Consider the following 23,348-nt stretch of genomic DNA (forward strand, 5'->3'; position numbering starts at 1 on the left):
CTTTTTCTGCCTGCATTATGGGATTGTCACTACGCCTAATGACATGGTTATGTCTCACCTGGTTAAGTCATGGCATGCTAATACGGCAGCCACCGGTGGGGTCTTGCTTCATTCAGTGGGCGCCGTGGCCAGTGCTCATTAAACAGGCTTTTGTTCAGTGCCTTCCTCTCCAGAACTCCGTGTCATGCCTTGCCTGCTGCACAGTATTTAAACCCTATTGTGAACTTAAAATTTTTAATTTCCTCATGGGTTTCCCCATGATACTCATTACTGTAATGTCAGAGTGCTTTGGAGGCATTGGTACTTTTCAGAACACTCTTGTCAAGTTCAAAAGTACTGGTTTGCCTGTCTTACAACTGGGAAGTGAATATAAAGATGTTAATGTCAGAGCCATTTAGTAGTGATAGGTGATTAACAAGAACCGCCCAGGACCCAGCGCAGCGTTTATAGCACTTCAGGACGAACAAAGCCGAGCTCCCAGTGACTCCAGCTGTGGTTGCAAAAGCCACGGAGAAGGGAATATAGTATTTGTGACTGTAATAGATGGGAGTCAAGTGACGAGCCAAGTCCCCAGGAGCAATTCCATGGCAGGGCAGGTATGGGGGTTTTAGGGCTCACTGAACAAGACCGTCCTTTCTTGACAGTCTGTTTCTGATTTACTGCTCCTTCTGCAGCAGATGAGACAAGGTTCTCCAGCTGTCTCCACAGACCTGACTCCCCAGCTCCCCTGTGCATGGAATAAGACAGGAGTGTTTTCTGCAGTTGTCATTAAGGATCGTTATCACGATACAATAAGTCTGTGTATCAGAACTCTGGTATTTTGTCGGGTTTTGAGTGCTTAATATTGCAACTTCAGTGGTTTCTTAGTGTAAATTTTAAACATACAGTTTCCCAGTTACAAAAAAAAAAAAATCTTGCCCCCACGCTAGGAAAACACAGGCACTGAGGCTGGGGGGGACCTCAGGAGGTCATCTAGAAGTACAGCAAGCAGAGTCGTACAGAGCTGGTCATAACTGCTCGAAGAGCTGAGTCCTTTAGACCCAAAGCAGCAGGAAACTACCGTTTTCTGTGTACACAAGCCATTAGAAGAAGAATATGCTTTGTCAGTGGTTTTCATAGATAGTTACTGGCAGCAGAAAGAAGAGATTTAGGAATAGTGAATTTGGTTCCAGATTATAGTGGAAAAATGTGGGAAATGACCTCCTCTTTCTATATCTGCATCCCTGATGGATTTTAAGATCCTGCTCCTGAGCATGATTGCATTAGTAATTTTTAATAAACTGAAGGTTTTTTCATCTAATGTGAACAAACCAAGACATTTTTTGGTAATCTCATTATTAGCTGGAACGTGAGAAAGTGAGAGGAAACCTGAAGTAGATACACATACCTGCAAGCTGCAGCCTAAAGGAAATAATTCTGCTGGAGTTATAAACAAGTGAAAACTGAGTCCTTTAATGAAAATGCTGGATAACCTTAACTGCAGCTATTTCTATCTGTCCCTTCTGATAATAATGACTGAAGTGAGCAGGAGGGCTAGTGCTAAGTAATTCTAAAATCCCGTCCAGTCTGTTTACAATAAGATGCCAAGTGGGAGCTTTTCAGCCCCAGCTGACAGTGTTCTCATGCAGCTATTCACTGTCAGTGCAAAGATCTCCAGAATGTTAAAAATGTAAGGCCATGCTAGAATAAATAATGCAAGCAATGTTGCCTGCCCAGCTTTGTCACATAGAAAGAGATGCCCATATAGTTATATAAATTATATATTCAGTGGCCTGTTTAGTTAAAAAGCAGCACCATTTTCTGTTTATCTGAAATTTCAGTGTGCTGGTTTGAGTGTCACAGAAAGCCATGCTGCAAAAACAAAAGATCTGTCTTGTTGCAAATTCGGTGGCATCAGAGCCCTAGTATATATTTCAGTCCACATGCGGACAAGATCAGGACCTTGTGTTCTGAGGGATTTTGTGGGTTAGTGGGTACTAAATGCTAGGTCTAATATTTGGCCACCCACTTTCAAATACTCCTAGTCGTGGGCCTGTCAGGTGGGAGACCAGGGCAGGGTCAGTGTGACAGCTCAGAGGTGCACTGAAAGCAGGATTTAGTCTGTAGAGTGAGACTGAGTTCTGGTATTTTCTGTCTTCTGGAGGTTTTAGCACAGAACATCAGTATCGTTATTTAGTGAGATAAGTACGTGAAAATCCCTTTTGTTCTCCAAGATATCAGTCCTCTTCCAGACAGTTGCTGCTTGTGTCCTCATCCAGATGTCCTTTCAGGACAGTCCCTGTGTGGGCAGGGGGGAGGCTGTGGCCTCCCTGCAGAGCTGGGGCTGAGGAGCGCTGAGCTCAGCCGGCAGCCCCAGCCCACGCAGGCAATGGGGCCTGGGGGGCTCGGGGGGGTCAGGCCGTGTCAGGAGCCGGGGCGGGGGCAGCGAAGGAAGGGCTCGGTCTGCAGCCTGCCGGGCAGCGGCGTGGGGAGAACGCTCCGGAACCTGCCAGAGCCGCGTGTGCTCCGCTCTGCAGGGCCCCCGTCACCGCACAGGGTCCCCGTCACTGCGCAGGGTCCCCATCACCACACAGGGTCCTCGTCACCACGCAGGGTCCCCATAACCGCGCAGGGTCCCCATCACCACACAGGGTCCCCGTCACCGCGCAGGGTCCCCGTCACCGCGCAGGGTCCCCGTCACCGCGCAGGGCCTCCGTCACCGCGCAGGGTCCCCATCACTGCGCAGGGTCCCCATCACCACACAGGGTCCCCGTCACCGCGCAGGGCCTCCGTCACCGCGCAGGGTCCCTGTCACCACGCAGGGTCCCCATCACCACACAGGGTCCCCGTCACCGCGCAGGGTCCCCGTCACCGCGCAGGGTCCCCGTCACCGCGCAGGGCCCCCGTCACCGCGCAGGGTCCCGGCCAGGGCATTGCTCCCCCGGGGAGGGAAGGGCCTTGGGCTGCGCTCAGGACATAGGTGAGTGCTGGAGCACTCCCAGTGCAATGCTGTCACTCTGCTTTGAAACCTCCTGCGTGGGGATAAGTATATCTGAGTGCTCACAGATATGTGTATTTTCTCCTTTGGCAAAAAAAAATACTTAATATTCTCCATCTCTTTGTAACGAGTTACAATATTCAAAGGTGATCTCTCTGTCAGAATTTCCCTTTTTGTTTGCCTCTAATGAATGTCCCAGGCTCTGAATGAGCACACAGGCCTTTGCACAGCTCTACAGTCCAAATCTATTCGAAACCATTTTTAAAAGAACACTTTAAGATTTCTCATTAATTTTGCTTTAATGCTTTCTGACAAAAAATGGAGTAGATCTGGATGTCCCTTTGCTTTTAAATAATTTTGATTTTCTTCCTCTAAGCAAGAGAAAATTCACATTGTCTCTGCCACAGAACTAAGGCTGGAAGAAAATTGGAATTACATATTTTACAACTGGATTTTGTACCATTTTTCCCTGCAGAGTGTCAAGCTCCAGTTTAAAATAAATAAATAAATTGTAGTCTAGACAAAACTTAAAATCTTTCAAAAAGATGATTTACTAAAATTTGTAAGAGACAGGGAAAGGAACATGTATTTCATTGACTGGACGGAACAGGAACCAGTAACTTTAGTATGGAGAGAAACTATAAGAGAATTGTGTGATTCTGCAGGATTTGCTATAAACCCCATCTGTCCAGGGCAATTTTTCCTAGACAAATAAAATAAGGAAAAGTCCCCTATATTGTGTGGATTGGAGCAACCACATTGGGGTATTTTTCCCTCTGCCAGCAGAGGCTTTCAACAAGGAACACCAGAAATAACCACTGCGGCCAAGTTGTTTAAAATACACACTTTGTTGCTTGTGATTGCACCTCAAAATCTTCAATAAAAATACTGTTGACTCGTAATGTATTTAAACATCTGGCCTAAACACCTTTCACTTAATTCCTGATGGCACTGCGGTCCCGCAGGGATAGAAACACTGAATGAACGCCCAGGGAGTGGCGTGAGGGGTCAAGGGGAGGGAGGGAGGGCAGGCAGACAGACAGACAGACATCCTCTTCCCCGACTCGCCCTGCAGCTGCCCCAGCTCTGGGGGGTGGGAAGCAGCCGCCGTCTGTAGCCCCGGTGCCCCCCTGGTCCCAGCCCGGCCTAAGAGCTCACAGCCCGGCTGCAGCCCGGCAACCCGGCTCTGGGCTCCGGCTCAGCCTCCTCCAGGGGAACCAAGTCACTGCCGCATATCTAATGTGGCAGAGGGAGCCACAAGGAAAAGATTAACCCCAGACATTGCAAAATCAAAGAAGGGGCAAAAAGAAGAGAGGTGGATGAGGGCAGGAGTAGTGTTGAGCAAGGAAGTGATTTGTAAGCATGACTGCATTGGAAAGGCGGGAGGTTTAAGAATGGAGAATTAAGGTAAAATTTAATTAGTTTTGCATCAAAAATAAAAGCTAAAATGTTGTTGTGTATTGAAGGAAATGAAATGTTGCTGCCATTTGATTCAAAGCAGAATGGTTTCCTTCATGTCTTTTTTCACAAAAATAAATCAATAGCTAAGTTATAAAACTGGAGATGGAGAAAGAGCGCCTGGGGATGGTTGTTGCTTAGGGGGCTTTTTAAATGTAATCCTAGGAAGTTTAGGATTCCTATGACTTGGGGAATGTGAGTTCAGTTCCCTTCTCGGTCTGGTGGGACTGAACCACAATTCCCATTTTCCAGTCTAGCGCCCAAACTCAAGCTCCAAAAACAGGACATGGATCAGGCTGCCCTCCATCACCCTCACTGACATTCTTTCCAGTTGGATAAATCAGCAATATTCCTGGGAGGAGAGGTGGGAATCCCTCTTCCCGGGGGTAGTTCTTACCCCCGGGCCGTGTGTCTATTCCCTCAGTTCCTCTGAACACAGAGGGATTTTACTCAGAGTATCCATGTGATGGACCAGGGATGCTCGTGCCTGTAGCGGCCTCTGCTCCGTGCTGACGGCGCACGCAGGGATGGGCAGTTCCTGCGGGGCCCTGCGCCAGGCTCCAGGGACTGCAGATGTAAAACTTGCCGTTCCCTCTGGCAGGAGGTTTGGGTGGGCATTCTGTTGGGTATGCTGTGGTGGGTCTCCCTCAGTTGTTCCATTGTAAGCGGAATACTGAAGTGATTGCTGGGAGAGCCATGAGTGCTCAGCACTGGGATATTTCCATTCTGGTTACTGTGACTGAAAACTCCAGTCTACTCCATTTTAAGCAGCTAGTGTTAAAGCAGAGGCACTGAGGTCGGTGGGCAGTTACATCAGATTAGTGCTGTTGGATTTGATAGAACCTCAGTTTAAATTTAGATCATGATTTTTAAATCCTCTTAACCATTGTCTTGGTTTTACTCTGTATTGCGATTTTCTACCTTGGCTCGTTTATAAACTTTCTTATCTAAAAAGAAAATTCTGCTAAGACCAATGTAAGGGAGTTCCTTCTGACTAGTAGGAGTTAGTATTTAAATTACTATGATATTTGAACACACTGAAGCCCTGTGAAATGATGAGTATGATCTAACTGAATAATGATATCTTGGATTTGCCCGGTATCTGCCAGTATATATGTACACTAATGAAGACCTTAGTCCAAATTACCTGTATATAAAGACAGTAAATAGAATTCAGATCTCAGTCAAATCAGAATTGTGTTATTCAGCATCGAGCTCTGTGACTGCAAAGAATGAAACGGAGCAGGGGCAGAGGAGAGGTGTTGGCAATGGCACCAGCCAGCTTAATATGGAAAAACTGGTTTGCCTTCAGAGTCAGAAATTAAATCCATCATGTGACAAAGGAAAGTTAATCTGATCTGGTAACTGATGTACCCTTCAGAACTCTACCTGTCATGAAAACTGTTTGCTTTAATGTGTAGTATTTTTCCACTGCAGGGCACGTTAATTGCTAAAAGCCCTTTGGCACCATGTGCTTGGAGGTGCCAGTGACATCTCTGCTCTTTCCTCCCTAGCTGAGGCTGTCAGGCTGCAGGGCCATAACAGCCCTGTAGTTTGTGTTTAGAGAAGAAAAGAAAAAAACAACGTTTCCTGTTTTATCTGTAAACATTCTTCTACTATAGGAGAACCAGTGCTTGAAATAATAGATTTCAAGATTCAGATGGTTCTGTTCTGGCTGTTTGGTCTCTGCTTCCTCCACTTAGAGAAAGAAGGGGAAGGAAAAGAGAAATGCTGCCTATAGACTTGAAGCATACATCTGTGTTAGTAGACTGGGCATTGCTTCATGCCACGTACAGCACAGGTGGCCTTTAGGAAGAGATGGAATTGGCTGACCACTCCTACTGAAATTACAGATACAAATAGGCTGAGGAAAAACCTTCCTTTTTTCTTTCTCTTTTTTTCTTCACTGCATGGATTGAGAGGAGGGCGAGAGACAGGAGCGTGGCAAAGATAAGGGGGGTCAGAAGGAATAAGAAACGCAAATAACTGCAAATATAAATGTGATGTTGCCATATGTCTTGGTTTGTTACTGCTCTTCTGAATTCTGAAAGGCCTAATTGCTTTCGTTGAAAAGACTAATTGGTTTCATTGTCATTTTATTTATATATACATATATACACATTCATTTGGGGCTTAACTAGTAACCTGTAACTATGGGAATGGAGGCTGCCAACACACCTGTGATGACACAGATTCTGGTCCTGTGTGTGGTTGTCATCAGAAGTATGCCCTACACTCAGATGGCCGAACCTGCATTGGTAAGTACTTCTCTGCAGCGCGTTTTGTTTCGTATTCCTGCTAGAATACCTCTGTGCACATCTCTGTGTGTGTGTGTGTGTGTGTGTGTGTGTGTGTCTCCCAGGGGATCTGCAGGGCTGCCGGGAGGAGCGTGCGCCGGCAGGTCCTGCTCCATAGAGAGAGGCATTTGTGTGTGTTCTGTCAAAACGTTTGTTAATGAAGTATCCCTGCGTTACTGCTTTGCAACTTTTATTTCTTTTCATAGCACTAATAATTTTTGAAGTAAAAAGCTGTAGAACATTTGTAAGTGTGAAAGAAAGTTCAGCTCTTTCATGAGCCAAGACTTCCTTGCGTAAGCGAGGTGAGGAAAATGATCCTCTTTTATAAGCTCTTATCAGGGAAAGTTAATCATCATGAGGTCCTTTCTTCCCTGTTGTATGTTTTGTGATTCTAAAAATTACAGCACTTGCAGTGAATAAGCTTTCACTCAGCTTGTCCGTAGGGAAAAGCCGTTCAAGAGATGGAGCATCTTGGGAGATGCTGTCCAAACATTTATCATTATAAAATACATTGTTTGCTTAACACCGTTTCTTTCCACTCTGATTTTTTTTTTTTCCTAAATAAAAAAAAAAAATTTTGCAAGTTAAAATTTGGAAATTCTTACTCACAGATCAGAACCTAAAATCCATAATGGTTTTCACTAGCATTGTTGGCTTTTTTTGTTTGTTTAATTTCAAACTGTCACAAATTCGTAGTAATCTCCTGCCACTAAAAAAGCACAGACACACCTTTGTCACCTTTTCTCTCCTCTGTCTACACTGCAAGGCCGAGCACTTGAGGGCCACAGAGCCTGTCAGTTCTCCGTGGCCACCCCTTGGGCAGAGCCGTGGCCCAGAGCTCCCTGCCGAGCCTTGGACTCAGCCAGGCGCGTGCGGGCGAGGGCTGGGCCGGACGGGGCAGCTCCGCGGGCCGGGCACGCTGCCCTCTGGCTCAGCCCTCTGGCTCTGCCCTCCGGCTCTGCCCTCCGGCTCTGCCCTCGCGCTCTGCCCTTGGGCTCTACCCTCGGACTCTGCCCTCCTGCTCTGTCCTCGGACTCTGCCCTCCAGCTCTGCTCTCCAGCTCTGCCCTCCAGCTCTGCTCTCCAGCTCTGCCCTCCTGCTCTACCCTCGGTCTCTGCCCTCCAGCGCTGCCCTCTGGCTCTGCCGCGTGCTCACCCCCGGGGCTCGCTCTACTCCGGATTAACGTGGAGGGAGGGCCCCGTCCTACGGCCCCGTCGTACAGTCCCACTCTTGGCATAACCCTCCGCAAGCCTGCGGCACTGCCAGATGCGGAGGATCTGCAAGAGCGAGGGCCTTGAGAGCAGGGTTTATTGGATGGAGAATTGATCTTCTATTTATTAGTGTTCGTTAATATCCTTGGATTGATGGGGGTTTTTGTCCAGCATGTAAAAATGATTTTAAAAGCTGTGTAGACTGCACCTGTTTTTTGCTTTTTTTTTCCATTTTTGTAATGTGATACATACAACTCCATGTTACATTCCTTGGTCTTGTGATATAAGTCACATATTACTGCCTGTGCTGATTTTCTTCCCTCTAAGTAGTTCTTTCTCTTAGAATACTTTCACATTTTTTAATTTATTTTTTACATTTTTATTCCTGCTTTCTGGTGATGGTTCCTGATTGCCTGTCTTGTCTGATAACTGACGTTCATTAATTATTTACAGAGCAAAATAAAAAAAAAAACAAACCTCAAACAAAAGCCTCTATTGCAGCCTGATCCCATCTAGAACTTGTTAAAAACAAAACAAAACAACTTCTTGTTACCACTCAACCATGTAGTGTTGCCACAAACAAAACCTGCCAGCCTCCTCCTCCTCCTCACTTCAGTGATTCCCGTGTTTGCTGTCTTCAGTGGTGTGTATATTCCAGGCATCACTGCAAGAATGCAAACTTCTGCAATGCCAGATAAATACTTGTTGACCCTTTGTCTAACATATTTTGTCTTCGTTTGCTTGACTTACCCTTTTATTTTTTTGTTTGCTGCATGTGAAAGTCCCCACTTTGCATCTTGTTTTTTGTTTTCCTAATAAGCATTCCCCTCTCTGTATAAATCATTTTATTTACCCAGCTGCTGCTTCTCCATTGCTCTCCAGTATCAGAAATCTTTATTTTATTTCCCTTACTGATCATCTCTTCCCACACTTGTGACTGTTTCTGTGTATTTCTAGTGAAGCATAACCAAACTAAAGTCCTCATTACGCTGTATGGAACTCTTACATGTAGGATATCAGACTACCTCGTACAACGACCTTTGCTGACATCTTGCTTACTGCATGCTTATAAAATTACTAAACCCTGTTCTTGCAACATCTTTCCTAGCATTGAATGTTTAGCTAGTAGTGTTTCATAGACAAGCAGGCAACCAGCACTGCCCAAATTGATCTTTTTTTGTGTTTGTTTGGTTTGTTGTTTGTTTATTTTTGTTGTTGTTTTTGTTTAATTTGCATGCTGTCGTTTGGTTTCTCCTCACGATGTGTCAGTCTGTACGAGACTCTGGTGCGTCCATGCCCATCCATCACCGGACTCTTCCAGCTCGCTCTGTCTGTCTCGTTCTTCTGCCTGCCACCTTCAGATCCCGGTGCCCCCACTAGCCCGAAGCACTTGACAGTTTGTCTTTGGTAGTTTGTTTAACTAGCATCCCTGAGTTTTAATTTTCACCATTAACACCTCTCTGGGGCACTCCTGGTAGCTGTCTTGTTCTCCAGTAGGAATCCAGCTTCCCATATGTAGTTAATTACTTCATAGTTGACCATTCTTTCTCCTCCCTCTCTTTCTTCCTCCTTTCCCTAAACACCCGTTAATTTTGTCCTGGGGTCTCAAAGGGAATTAACTCTCTAACGGGGATTTAGTGCTTTCATGCCTTGCTTCTTGGCTTTGGCTGTGCCATGCCAAGAAACTGTCTTAGGCAGTGGAAAATTGGGCTTGTGATTAACCAACTGCTCCATGTTTGTCCCTTACTTGTGTTTTAGAGAAGGATGAGGCTGCAATTGAGAGTTCTGAGTACAATGCCACGTCAGTAGCTGATGTGGACAAGCGGGTGAAACGGCGGCTACTTATGGGTAACACTTTTCTTCCACTTCCTTTGTTGTGCTCTCACTTTTGTCTGTATGTGTGTGGGGGGGAGGTTCTCCTTTGGTCTCATTTGGTCCTTTTGGTTTTGGTTTGGTTTGGTTTTTTTTAACCTGACTTCATCTGTATGGAAAGGTCACCGATTTTGTTAAGTTCTCATCTGTTGTACAACTTCATTTCTTGTTTTTAAACTTTTTTTTCCTAATGCTGCAGCTTTAATGTTCAATTTCTTCTGCATAGAAAGAAGCTTTTGCCATTAACCTTACTTACCTTATGCAAGCTACTTCTTACATGTGATTTGTGTGTGTTTGTGTGTATGTGTTGCTGTAGGATTCCTGAGAAATCTCATGTTGCAGACCTGCTTATTGATTTAAAAGGGGGTGATGGTATGAAACAATGTACTATTACATGTGTGGCGTTAAATGAGCAACTGCATTTGCATACTTAATATTTGCACTGCTTTTGACTGAAATGTAAATATTATGACTGGAAATTCATTTATTTCCTTTGTGCAGCTAGCCTTTTAGTAACCACTGAAAGATTTTTCCCTAGTGACTAGTGAGTTTCTGTATGTTCTTCTTTCAAGCCTGAAGCTGGCTTGTTTCTCTGTGCTGTTGGAGCCTGAGGGTGGAAGGGATGAGGAAGTGCATTGAACAGTGAGGATAATTCTTTAGCTTCTGCTCTCAGTTAACCCACTGCGCACCCTTGTGCTCGTCTTCTTCATGTTACATTTATGGCCATTAGTGGGAATGACCTTTTGGAGATAGAACGGGTAGAGTGGCTGGACCTCTGCCAGACTCTTTTCATGTGACCGAGGCACAGGGTAGCACAGACTGCTGAGTGACACCAGTGGGCTGGAGGTTTTCAGGTGGTTTATTACTCTGGTTTCCGTTCTGGTGCCCTACTCACCACATACAGTTACTTCCACTAGGTGTTAAACGTAGCAAGCATTGGTGAGGTGTAGCCAGCGAACTGTCTACAGGACAGGGGATCTTCACCCACGGAAGTGATTCTGGCAAGACAGGATTCTGCTCTTTTCCTTCCTGGTGCTGTTCCCTTTCTTAAAGCCCTGAGTCCGTTGCAGACTCTGCCCTGCTGGCCCTGGGCGAGCTCAGCTCTGGCTGTTGACATCCACGCCTGCCTGGCAGGACCCCCTCTAGGAGCTTGGGAGCCTCACCTGGGATGTTTGCTTGATTGCTGGGCTAATAGTTGCAGCAGGTGATAACATTTATAAAGTTTCCATGTCACTTGTATCTCATCTCCCGTGACAAACCATCCGCTGAACCGCAGGCCAGCGCGCAGCCCCTGCCTTGGAAACGCCGTGGGGCTGCAGCTCTGGAACGGCATGAGGTGGTAATGTTGAGGGAGAATATTTTCCCTCCTGTGAAAGCCTGGGCATATGTTCCTTTATTTGCAGATTATCTATGTTAATTTGCAGTTAGTTTGCAGATGTAGCCAGTGACCCGTATCAGTTTGTTGTTTAATGATGCAGTGTTTAAATTAATTCATGCTAACGAAAGCTATGAGGCAGCTCACCTTGCTCTCTAAAGGTGCTATTAACACTCTTAGCTGTAATTTCACTGAGACCCGTAGTCTCACAGGAAGTCAGAACAAAAATGTACGGAGGTCCTCTAGACCACTGGAAAATCCAGTCCTCCAGGTCTGATGGTGAGTTTGCCCAGCCACTAACAGTCTGTGCAGTACGGTTTAGAGGGACGGAGGCACAGAGTGCACTGCCTCCCCCTCTGACAGCAGTAATTATCCAACCTGAAAATGAGCTCACACTGCTTACAGAAGTCCAGCAGCAACGATTAGCAACAAGCTTCTTACTTACACCGGGTTTGCAAGCTCCAAGCTGAACACAGACTCTAGAAACAGGTTTAGGGAGAGAGTTAAGAATCTGGTTTGCAAAAGACATTGTTTAACTCTTCAGTAGCTCCTGTATTAGCAGGTGCCAGATGAGCTGAGAGTTTATGGACATGCTGTGTTTGAACGACTGATTCCTTAGAAAAACATTAACTAGAGCTGAAAAGAAATTTAATTAGTGAGATCTGAGTGGGTGGCTTATTACTTAGGGACTTTTCTACTTGTTTATTTCTACTGACTTCTGATGCTCAGAAAATCCACAATTTTTTTTTTTTTAATGGAGTCTTACTACCTTTCAAAAGTATAATGGCATTTCCATGAAATTCCATGTGTCTTCAGATGCTTCCTAAGCAGCTGTTTTAGAAAGTACTGGAAAGCTCCTCAGGAAACTTTGTTACCAGCTTCTGTAAATGGACTGGGATTTTTGACCCTCCCGCGGGCAGTCTTGGGAGAGTAGAAAAGTAGATGACTTCATGTAATGTTAGTAGTCTGATGAAAGATGCTTTCAATTGCAAGCCCTGAGACCATATTTTCTAGTCCCTTGTCATTACAATGACTATGGATGGTCTTTATCACCCTTAGTATCAGCCAAGTCTAAGAATGTGTTTGCATGAGATCCCTTCAGGAGAAGGGCCTGCTGCCAGACGTGGCTCACATTTTGCTACAGCAAGACTGGCCCCTCTGTAGCTCTGACTGACTCTGACAGGGGCCCGGGTCCTGGTCATGGGCCTGGGACTTGTGGCTAAATCTTAAACAGAGAAAAGCAGATAAATACGCTTCCTTCCTTCCTTTCTTCCTTCCCATTAGATGCATTTTCATCTAGATCTTGTGAGGCAGACAAGAAACCCATCTTTGATGATCTCCAAGAAACCTTCCCTTTAGAGCCGTGTGGTGATTTCTAGGAATTTTCATCTGACTCTTCATAATGTTTGGAAAGACCCTGGGGGCTTCCAGCTGTCCTTTATCTCCCCTGTTCAGAGAAAAACACTCCGACTCTGAGTAGAGGCTGCTCTCGTTGAAGAGGTGGCACTGAGTAACCTCTCCCTGGCTCGTGTGCGTTGTCCTCCCCTCCCCGGGCAGTGCTGCTGGGGACGGCCGGAGCTCAGCCTTACTGCGCCCCAGCTGGGCTCCGGGGGAGGCTCTGCCGGAGCTCTGCGGTGGCCGCTGCGGGCCAGACGCTGAGCCAGGCACGTTCTGTGGGTCAGGAGGGCAGGTGCCCAGTCACCTGCAGGAGTGCACACGCCCCACCCTCCTCTGTTCACAGCCACCGTGCTGCAGGGCACCTCGCACTTACTGCAGGTCCGTAGGGCACAACCAGTGTCTTCAGGTCTCCTTAAACATCTGGTATAGTTAGCTCTTAAAATTAGTTTCAAATCTCTGTTTTGTATGGTACAACACAATTTTTTCTAAAATATTTTCAGTGTGTTTCTTAGGAGCAGTCACAGCAACCTCCTCATTTTCCCTTCCCTTCTTCTCCTCAAGAACTTATCTGCCAGGACTGTTTTTCCTGTCATAGCATCATAGCATGAGACTGCCCTGCCTCATTAGAGCAGTGTGCTAATGCATTTAATTATTACATATAGTTCAGTCTAGATGCAGCATCAGTTTGAAACACAGTGTCTCATGCCCTGCCTACCTGGATGAAAGCCGTTCTGGGGTGGGCACACAACTTCAGAAATGCCAAATTTCCACTCAATCCTACTAATACACATACCCTCAACATATTTTGTCCGGTGTCACACTTTCAGCAGTGGAAGTTGCTTTTATTGATGTATCCAGTTTCCAAATCTCTTTTTGCTGTTGCAGCCCTGGACAGAATTCCTGTCCCATGGCCCCAGAGTCTGCAGCTGTAAAGATGAGGCATCCACTGGCCTAGTGCTTCATCGTTCTGTATATTGGAAATCATCAAGTCTCACTGACAGTACTACTCTAGTCTTGGGTGCTCTCTTTCACTTGAAAAGGCTACAGAGTTCTTTTAGAGCAATGATTGGGGTTTTTACATAGAACTTGATCCCACGGACACAAAAATAGATTGCACAGCATCGGTCATGCCGTTGGGCTGCCTCATTACGAGTAAGTCAGCTGCTCAAGTCAGCACAAAGATGTGACAGGCAGCTGGGAACTTCCTCTTTGAGGAAGCAGAACTGCAGAACTGTCTGCTCTTAAGACTCAAAAAGTCCTCATCTCCTAATCAGAGGTAATGCTTTGTTCTTTGGCTACTTTTTACATCAGCTCTTAGAGCCAAGAAATGTTATCATGTATTTTTTAGATTGTCTTTCAAAATGCAGTCACTTGGCACATTGTCACCACAGGCCTTACTAGGCTGTGTGAATCCTTAAGATGTTTCAGTGATGCAACCACAATGTTCTATCCAGGACATTTCTTAGATCTTATTTTTGAAGAGGTGGGCCTGACCCATTTCTCACCATGTCTCATTTCCCTCCCCATATTCTTTAGTAGTCAAGTGGATCGGGTTCATACGGGCTTGAACCCAAGTGGCTTCAGAACAACTGCAAGGGCTACGTTTCTCTCCCTTATCTTCAGTCGACCTTTTCCATTCTTTCCAGAGATCACTGTTGTAAGAACTCACTAAGGCAATAAAATGTCCTTCCTCTGACCCTAGAAGGTAGAAGGTTGGTTGTTTCTTGTCTCACAGAGTTTTGCAAAGTTCTTTTCAGTACAGCAAAGAGCAAGAGGACATTGAGCCCATCTTTAAGAAGTGCAGGAAATTCCCTTGCATGTTTAAGGCCAGGGTGATTCTGCAAATGGCAGTAGCACCTTCTCTACAAGTGTCTTCAGAAACCCAAACTCTACTCTGGAATTCACTCTTTCCCAAGATGTGTTCAACACATGGTGTGTCAGGACAGCTTTGCCACTGGACACTGACTTCTTGGGTCATCAGTAAGGCTTTTGCAGCCCACCTCAGATACAGGACTGTAATTTTTTCCCTTCCCTTGAGGCTGCTTCCCAAGATCCCTACAAATTATTTTCTTGTCAATTGAAGTGCTTGTGTAGACTGTAAAGTGCATTGGAAGTGTCCTGGACATCGTTACTGCTGAAGTTTGCCTCTGCCTAGATTGTTTCTGTAGTCGAGGAAGCGCTTCAAGTCACCTGGGCCATCACACCAAGGACGGGCTTTGCCAGGCTGGCAGATGTTACATGTGTGCCTGTAGTACACTCCGTCCCGGTTTTCCCGTGGGCTCTGGCCTGTCTGTTCATGGCACATAACCAGCAATGAAGGTGGTATTTTCACTAGTTCTGTATCTTCCCTTGTTGTGGCAAGAATGATTTGACTTCTGCAGATGGCTCCCTTCCATTTTCAGTAGCCTGCCAGCCACTTCCAGTGAGCACCAGCTCCCTGCCGGGAGAGCCGAGTGTGCTAAGGGTGTGTCTGCTAATCCCAGCAATCCCTAGAGATGGGAGCTGTGGAACCTGCAGTTTGGGTTGGCTTCTGACAGAGAACATCACTGCATGGTGTATCTTGTTTTCCCTTGGCGTGGGCTTGCTTTGGGAAGCGCACTTCCAGGGTCAGTTTGACTCCCAGGCTCTCGGGCACTGCAGCAGGCAGCCAGGGCCGGCTCGGGCTGGGGCATCACCAGCACAAGTCCTGCTGTGGGCACGTCCATGCCACGGCGGCGCTGCTCTCCGCGTGCTGCTTGGGTCTCCATCCACTCTTGTGCCTCCTGAAGGCACCTGGGAACATCAGCCAAGGTAACTTGTTTATCCTCTCCTGGTCAAAGCTGGTTTGACTTCAGATTGTTAACCCCGTACTTACAATGGATTTTAATGAGCTGCTGCATCATATTTTAAAAAAATAACACAATTTAAGCTTATGGTCATTACTTACTGTATTTGCAGCAAAGGCAAACATTTTAGCATCTGTTATATCAAATAGAGAGATTTACAACTTTAGAGCTGATCCTTCTTACATTAAATGTACCCATTGGGACCTAAAGTGGTACCCAACTTTACGTATCTTGAGTCATCTCAGCTTAATAATCAGCCATATGGTTTTTTTCCTAAACCACAGTTATCTAAGCATGAGGCTGTTCACTCTGCACCCTTTGGCTTTCATTTGTCAGGGAGCAGATCCTCTGGGAGCACCCCTGCCCTGGTCGCCTCAGGGCAGGAGGGCACCTGGTTACAGCTGATGCCACCCCAGATCACCACTACAGGTATGGGACTGTGTCAGGCCTGGCCCTTACCGAGCAGAGCTGGGTGTGAGCTGAACGTGCTCCCCGGGGGCCCAGGGCGGACCGGCCCTCCCAAGCACCACCCTTGCATTGCTCTTGCCCCTGGCAGAAGCGTGCAGGTTGTGGGGGCGTTGGGCAGGTGCTGGGCAGGCGTTGGCACCTCTCAGCAGAGCTGCCCACTCTGTTGCCGCTCCGCCGAGTCCATCCCGTCCCTCGGGAAGCACCCACAGCAGGGCTGCGGGGCTGCACCCCGCAGAGGAGAAGGCAAGAGCACCCAGCTGAGATGCGTTCTCTGTGTGCAGGTTCATCTGGTCAGCACAGGAGAAATCCCAGTCCACCTGGAAATTCTTGGGACTCCAGAGCTCAGAAGAAATGATGGCACAGGGCTGTGTGCTCTTAAGGCTAAAAGTATCTCAGGGCGAGTATACAGCCTTCTTTTTCCTTCCGCCTCTCCCTGTGTGAAATGCTGGGGTTTCCACCCCAAGCCCCACATTGATGCTGACATGTGGGTGATCCCCCCAGCCCTTCCCAAGGGGGGGGAGTTTCCCTTTAGGCTTCCCCCCAGGGTGGGCGGCCTGGCAGACAGAGCCGTTGGGTAAAGGAGCCCCAGGGGTCCCGCAGTGAGTAACCCAAGGTCAGGGGTCCCAGCAGGGAGAACAGCCGGGACCCCTGGCAGGAGGGGCAGTGTCTGGGTGTGAGGTGGGTGCCCTGGGCAGAGTTCCCTGTTGGGGAAGGACCTCCCGCCTCCCTGGGACTGGGCTCCGCTCAGGTCTGGCTTTTGTAAACGTGGGCTGTGCAGAGATTCAGTGTGTGGGTTCCTTGGGCTGATGTGTTTGGCTTGTTGCCCTGGCTGTCTCCCATCCCTTCTCGGGAGACTCTATTTCACTGTTTCTTGCACCCATTGCTGGTCGTGCGGTGTCGTTGTTGGGGTCAGTGGGATTGATGTCGATTATGTATAACCTGAGTGACTGGTTTGCACCCCCAGCAATCACCCATGGACTGACCCTTTTGTGTCAGATACAATCTGGTTATTGGTTAGTCTTTATGCTGGCTGTGGCCTTTATGCTAGGCCTGGTAATTGGCAAAACACTGTGTCGTGTTGCAAACTTGAAGATTAAAGCCTTTTCTACTGAGGACATAAATTTGGCAGAACAGCAAGGGGGTGTTATGGCTTATGGTTTTTGGAGTCATGGAGTAACTGTTCTCATGGGCTTTCTAGTCCATCATGCCTACCTGACCCAAGCTGTTGCCTCCAGTCTGGTGGTTTCTTTGTTAGGAATTTCAGGACTTAAGCTGTTCAAATCACTGTTTTCTACTAGCAGAGACATACAGCTCTTTCCTGATTACGGGAAAACAGAATTACAATGTTAACTAGAATTACCAGAGTCTTGTAATGAAAGCAGTTTTCTCTTGCCATGTGTAAAATTACAGTTACCAACATGGAAACCTTCCTCAGTCATACTTTCAGTCATCCAGAGGTCTCTCCTCTGGTGGGTCACTGTGAATAACTTCTCCAAAGTCAAACCTCTGTCTTGAATTACTATGTAAAACACACAATGATTGTGTAGTTCCTATGGAAATCCACCATTTTCTGGATTTCAGGACTCTGTGGTGGAGCCATATTTAGCTCCTTCGGAGATCAGGAGGGAGCTGTAGAACTGTAGAGCTTACTGAAGCCGTGCATTCTTTACCTTAAAAAAATCCTTTAATCTGATGAGAGTTTTCTGGCAAAAGATTTTCTTTTTTCTTGAAAAAAGTTTTGTGGTAAGACTCTGGTTTTCTGGAAGGATCTTCAGAAGAGAGAGACAATGTAGTCTGGTTAGAGCATTCATTTGAAATGTGAGGAGATTATACTGAGGACCCTTTCATGGGGATTTGCCAACCATCTTCAAGGGAAATGTTGGGCTGTAAAGTCAGACTAACTGATGAAGGCGCTCTACCCTTGGGGCCAGTGTTGGTAACCGATAGCCGGGTAGGGCCTTGGTATTCTTCAGTTTCAATAAACCTAAAGGACTAGAAAACAGGACCTGGGTTTCTAACGTGGCATGTAATGCCCCAACTGCCAAGCCACTGGAATAAAGAGCATTAGGAGCTCTGGTTTTCCATTAGAAAATTTCCAGAAGTCTAAGCTTGTTTTATTCCAGTGTGAATTAAGAATGGATTCTGCAGACTTCATTTCTGGTTCTCTTTCAAAATAGAATGAGTGTCCAGGTGAACCTACTCCCAGTGTTCTGTCTCAAAGAGCAGGGAGATGGACAAGCTGGTGTTTGTTTTCAAGTGTTCTTCTAAAGCAATTAACTTCGATCATGGTTACAGCCTACCAAGGGTCACTTTAAGCCAAGAGCACCTTTTCGGCATGCACTTCAGTTCCTAGCTTTGTTGTACTACCTTCTAGGACTCTTTCAGATTACTTAAAATATGTCTTTATTTCTCTGAATGGCTTTTATCTGACTTAGAAATTCTCACTGCCAGAAAGCCGAGTGTGCTGCTCTGTATGCATCACAATCTTTGTGTGCTTTAATCAGTGAAGTATTTAAAACATTATTAGCAGGCATATTGCCAGGAGGATCCCTAACCCGGTTACTAGCTGTGAAACCAAGACCTCACTTTAACTCTGCCAGTTCAGCTTTGCTATATGAAATCATAGAAAGCAGGGGGAAGGAATCCCTGCGGTCATTCATGCATTCTCTCTCTCTCAAGGGCAGATCCTTTCATCTCGAGTTACCGTCACTTTTATTCACTGAGTTTGTGAATGGTGTGCTATTTCCTCTAAAAATCCCTTTTCTTCGTTTCTTTGCTGATGATAAAGACTCCGACCGTATCCAGAATTCCTACCAGTACTTTCCATTGTTTTTCTTTTCCATTTAAAATGAAAGGATTTCTCCAAGGTCAGGAGATAATGCTCCTTCCCAGTGCTCAGAGGATTTCATTTTTTCTTAAATTCAGCTTCTCTACTTAGAAAAAGCAACAGAGTCACAAGTGATCGTGCTGGTTTTTGGGGACCAGACTGGCCTCATCCTGTGCTTATCAAACACCTGATCCCGTCTGTCAGGTGACGTTCCCCAAACAGGCAGTGTTCTCTGAAGAGGAATCCAACTTTTCTGGAAGGAGAGCTGTGGGATTCGTGATTTGGTGCAAGATTCACCAGGTTGTTTCTTCACACATTCCGTATGTGGCAGTGCAGAATTCTCATCCTATTTTCATGCAAATAAAATTCTACCAATCATGAAATTGCACGGAAATGAGGAGACAAGCATAACGGCATGAAGAATTCCACATCCTGAAAGTTACCCTTTCTGTCTCACCTTTTTCATTCCCTGAACATGAAGCTCTTTCAGTTTCCCTTCCTCTGTTCACAGCTGTTTGTTTCTTTCATTATACTCCTCTGAATGCTCTTTCTCCATCCTTTCAGCACCACAGAGCATCATTTGCATGAGAATAGCATAGATCTCACTTAACTAGGAATTCAAATATTTCAGTTGTGTGTTTAGTTTCTCCTTGGGCTTGTCCTTTGGGTCCCCCCTGTACCCTGATCTCATGCCATATACCACATGTACTGCCACTCGCAGGAAAATTGTTTTTAGGGATGGCAGCAGCATTCTGATCATCTGTTCTGTCTCATTCCTTCCTTACTCGTACTGCAGATTCCCCCTTACTTAAAGGCAAGCTCATCTGCATCATCAACAGAGTAGTACAAAAAAACCCAAAAAATGCCTTTCCTGAGTTAAGTTTTTAATCTCTTCCAAGTTTCAGGCTTTCAGAATTTGTGTATTTTGGGTGGGATTTTGAGTGGGTTTTTACCCAGTTAGTCGCCATCAGTCACAGCTACGAGCTCACCTGCATGCAGTTGTGATGCCACCAATGATTCGTTATTCCTGTAAGATTCTACCCTGTGACACAGAGGTTCAGAGGAGGAGCTGTGCCAGCCCCAGGGCAGCGGGATTGAGAAGGGGCCGTGCCCCGGGGCTGTACCCCGGGCAGCTGGTGCCGCCATCCCAGGGCGAGGGAACCGCCGAGGTCCCGGCGGCCGCCGCTGAGCCAGCCTGAGCGAGGAGCCGCCCCGCGCCGAGGGGGGCGATTAGGCCACAGCTGGTGCACAGTTTGATTCCAGATACTTTTTGCATTAAACTGAGTTAGTTCGACATTCTTTAAGGTGGGGGAGCCAACACCACTCAGCTGAGCAGGATCTGGCCCTCCCACAGAACTGCTCTAATTCCTTTGCACCATCACCGTTTCCTGACTGTAACTTCGTAGTAGCTGGCACAGTGGAGTCCTGGTGTTGGTTCTTACCAGGGCTCCAAAATGCTACAGAGATGCAAGGAGTCATTACAGATGATGGCAACTAATGATTTAAGATTAGGCCTTCTCAGAATAAAAACAATTATGAGTATGTACTTTTTTCCTCCTCTTAAAAGAATCACCCAATTCCTGGCAGTTTCTTTGAAATCTTACTTAAAAAAAAAATCCAGTTTAAATTAGAGATAGTGCACACACAATATTGGTGAATCCTATCTAGGACTGGTTCTGCAGTTTCATTTCTGCTGACATGTGCTGTAAAATCTGTTGGGAATAGGGGCAGGACATAAAATAAATGAGGAGAGATTGGCAACTTGGCACAGCTAGCAAGGTGATGAACATTAATGGTGTTTTTCAGTTTCTCAGTGTTCATACTTACGGAGTGCCAGATACTTGCCTTGCTTTCACGGATATCCTTAATCTTTCTTCACTTGTTCAAATATGTTTTCCTGTCTTGTACACATAGCCCAGAGAGTCAGGTTGTGTATTGCTGTGAATTAAACACAGATAAGTGAACCCATTTTTCTGTGTTTAGGATAGGTAAACAGGTTATCTCTTGGTTCAGACGCAGTAGCAGTTTACAGCACATCTGCTGAGGAGCAGAGACTGGTGGTGGTTTAACCCTTCTGCCACTCCAGTTCCCAGGCAATATTCCTTCCCAGGCGCCTCATTAGGAAAAAGTGGCCGGAGGGACTCCAGGTATCTCACAGGTGCCCTGGCTAAACCAGGGAGTGCTCTGCAGCCGCCATTCCGCTTGCAGCCCGCAGCCTTCGTTACATCAGCATCAGCTTGTTCCCGTGTCTGATCGCCCTCCTCCTTGCAGAGGTGCCCTACCCTCCTCTCGCCCCGTGCCCAGGATGCAGCAGCCCAGGTCAGCCCGCTCGCAGGCAGGTACCAGCGACTGCGGATGGGCAGCTGGGCTCGTAGGCAGTGCTTGGACAAGCCAAGTTAGAGTCAACATCTTTTCCTGAGGGCTCTTCGTGACTGGCTCAGCCTTCTCCTCTGGTGGGCAGGATCACACCTCGCGGTCCAAAGAGGGTGCTTGTCTCCTCCCGAGATGCGTTTCTTGCCAGCCACTCAAAGGAGCTGCTTTTGGTTTAAGTCTCCTTAAGAAACGTGGTTGATCGCTTTGTTACTTGTCCCTTTCAGTCCTTACACCCATGTACAGCATCTTTAAGTTTTTAATCTTTTTAAGAGAATAATTTGAAAATTTCCTTAAGCCAATTTTTATCACACTGAACAGTCTATCGGATGTTTTCAGACTGACTGAGACTGGCAAAGCAGAGCTCTGCATACAGGTGTGGCTATATACACACGTTCCAGAGCTGATGGGATTAATTTTTTAAGTAGAACATAATTAAAGCCAATCCAAAATGACTGACCTTGCTTAAAACAATACAGACACCAACTTGTCTGTCATAAAACACTTTTTCATATTAATTCTGTTGCATACTATGCTAATCTAAAGAAATTTAAGAGTGGATAGAAAAGATTAAATTCTCTTGTTCCTGTAAAAAATTACATTTAGAGAGGAATAAATATTATCAGGGCTAAAAGTAAATGAAGAGTGGGGAGTGTCAAGTCTTGCTTTTAATTTCAGTACTATGGGTAGTAATTTCCATACTATTGGTAGGAATAAAACCAGTGCTATTTTACATCTATAGAGCATGTGTGCCGATGAATTTCAGAAGCTCTTATGTGTATAGGAAGTTCTGCCTTGGTTTTCAATGAGACCAGTGTTTCTTGTGAACTCCAGTGCACGTAGTTTGCCGAAGGTGACACGGCAGCTTATGGGAAGCTAGGGAAGAAATTTAGGTCCCTACTTCCATGCTTCAGCTTTCCAAACATGAGGATTTCCTGTTGGAAATACCATAGAATCACAGAATGTCTCGAGTTGGAAGGGCCCACGGGGATCATCAAGTCCCACTCCCTGCCCCTCGCAGCACCACCTGACACTAATCCCTGTGGCTGAGACGTCGTCCAGGTGCTCCTTCCACGCTGACAGGCCTGGTGCCATCACTGCTTCCCTGGGCGCCTCTTCCAGTGACTGACCACCCTCGCAGTGAAAAACCTTTTCCTAACGTCCAGCCTGAACTTCCCCTGGCACAGCCTCATTCCATTTCCTCGTGTCCCACTGCTGGTCCCCAGAGAGAGACCAGCACCCCCTGCTCTGCTGCCCCAAGGAGGCAGTTGTAGACTGCCGTGAGGTTGCCCCTCACCCTTCTCCAGGCTGAACAAGCCGAGTGACCTCAACCACTCCTTGTAAGTCTTGCCCTCAAGACCTTTCACCACTTGGTCATTCTCCTCAGGACACACGGATAGCTTGGTGCCCAAAGCTGCACACCGTGCTCGAGGTGGGGCCACGCCGGTGCCACAGTGGGACAGTCACCTCCCCTTGCCTTGCTGTGCTGCCATGCTTCCGTGGCCCTTCTGGCTGCCAGGGCGCACTGCTGACTCCTCTTCAACTTGCCGTCAAACCCAGCCCCCCAGATCTCTTTCCATGGGGTTGCTTTCCATCCTCTTGTCCCCCAGTTTGTACATATAAGCAGGCTTAGCCCATCCCAGGTGCACAGTGGGGCATGTGCTTTTGTTAAATTTCATACAGCTGGCGATTGCCCGGCTCTCTGGTCTATCCAGATCTCCCTGTAAGGCCTCTCTGCCCTTGAGGGAGTCCACAGCTCCTGCCCGTTGAGTATCATTGGTGATACTACATGTACCAGATACCTGTCAGTGATCTGAATGTCTCAGAGTCCAAAGAGACCTTGAGTTTAAGATACTGCATAGATATGAACTGTGACCTTGAATCTGACATGCTTCTTCCTGTGTTCATGGGGTTTCCCTTCTCCTTCTTCTCTGCCAGTATTCTTTGTCAGAAATAAAGTGAAAGCTTCTGTAAACTATGTGAATGTTTCATGGAATCACTGACTCGGGTAAGTTGGAAGGGAACTCTGGAGGTCATTTATCCAGCCTCCTGCTCAAAGCCAGGGCCACTCTACCAGGGCGCTCAGGGCTGTGTCCAGTTGAGTTTTGAGCATCTCCAGGGGTGTAGATTCCACAGCCTCCTTGCTAACCCGTTCCTGCGTTTGGCCACTGTCATGCTGAAAATTTTTTATGTTGTATCAAGCTGGAATTTCCCATATTCCAGCTTCTGTTTGTTGCCCCTTGTCTGTCCACTGTGCACTTCCAAGAAAA

At 46.6% G+C, this 23,348-nt stretch overlaps 1 protein-coding gene across 1 annotated transcript in view; it reads left to right on the top strand.

Moving 5' to 3' along the window:
* SCUBE1 (signal peptide, CUB domain and EGF like domain containing 1) overlaps positions 1-23,348 on the top strand; it is a 228,838-nt gene that overhangs the window by 136,499 nt on the left and 68,991 nt on the right. Inside the window, exons 8-9 of the mRNA XM_026864497.1 lie at positions 6,577-6,693; positions 9,702-9,791. Coding sequence (XP_026720298.1) covers positions 6,577-6,693; positions 9,702-9,791 — 207 coding nt within the window. The remainder of the gene's footprint in view (positions 1-6,576; positions 6,694-9,701; positions 9,792-23,348) is intronic.

This window comes from Athene cunicularia (assembly GCF_003259725.1).
Source record: "Athene cunicularia isolate RWA chromosome 1 unlocalized genomic scaffold, athCun1 chr1_part2, whole genome shotgun sequence".
In the NCBI taxonomy this organism is placed as follows: Eukaryota; Metazoa; Chordata; class Aves; order Strigiformes; family Strigidae; genus Athene; species Athene cunicularia.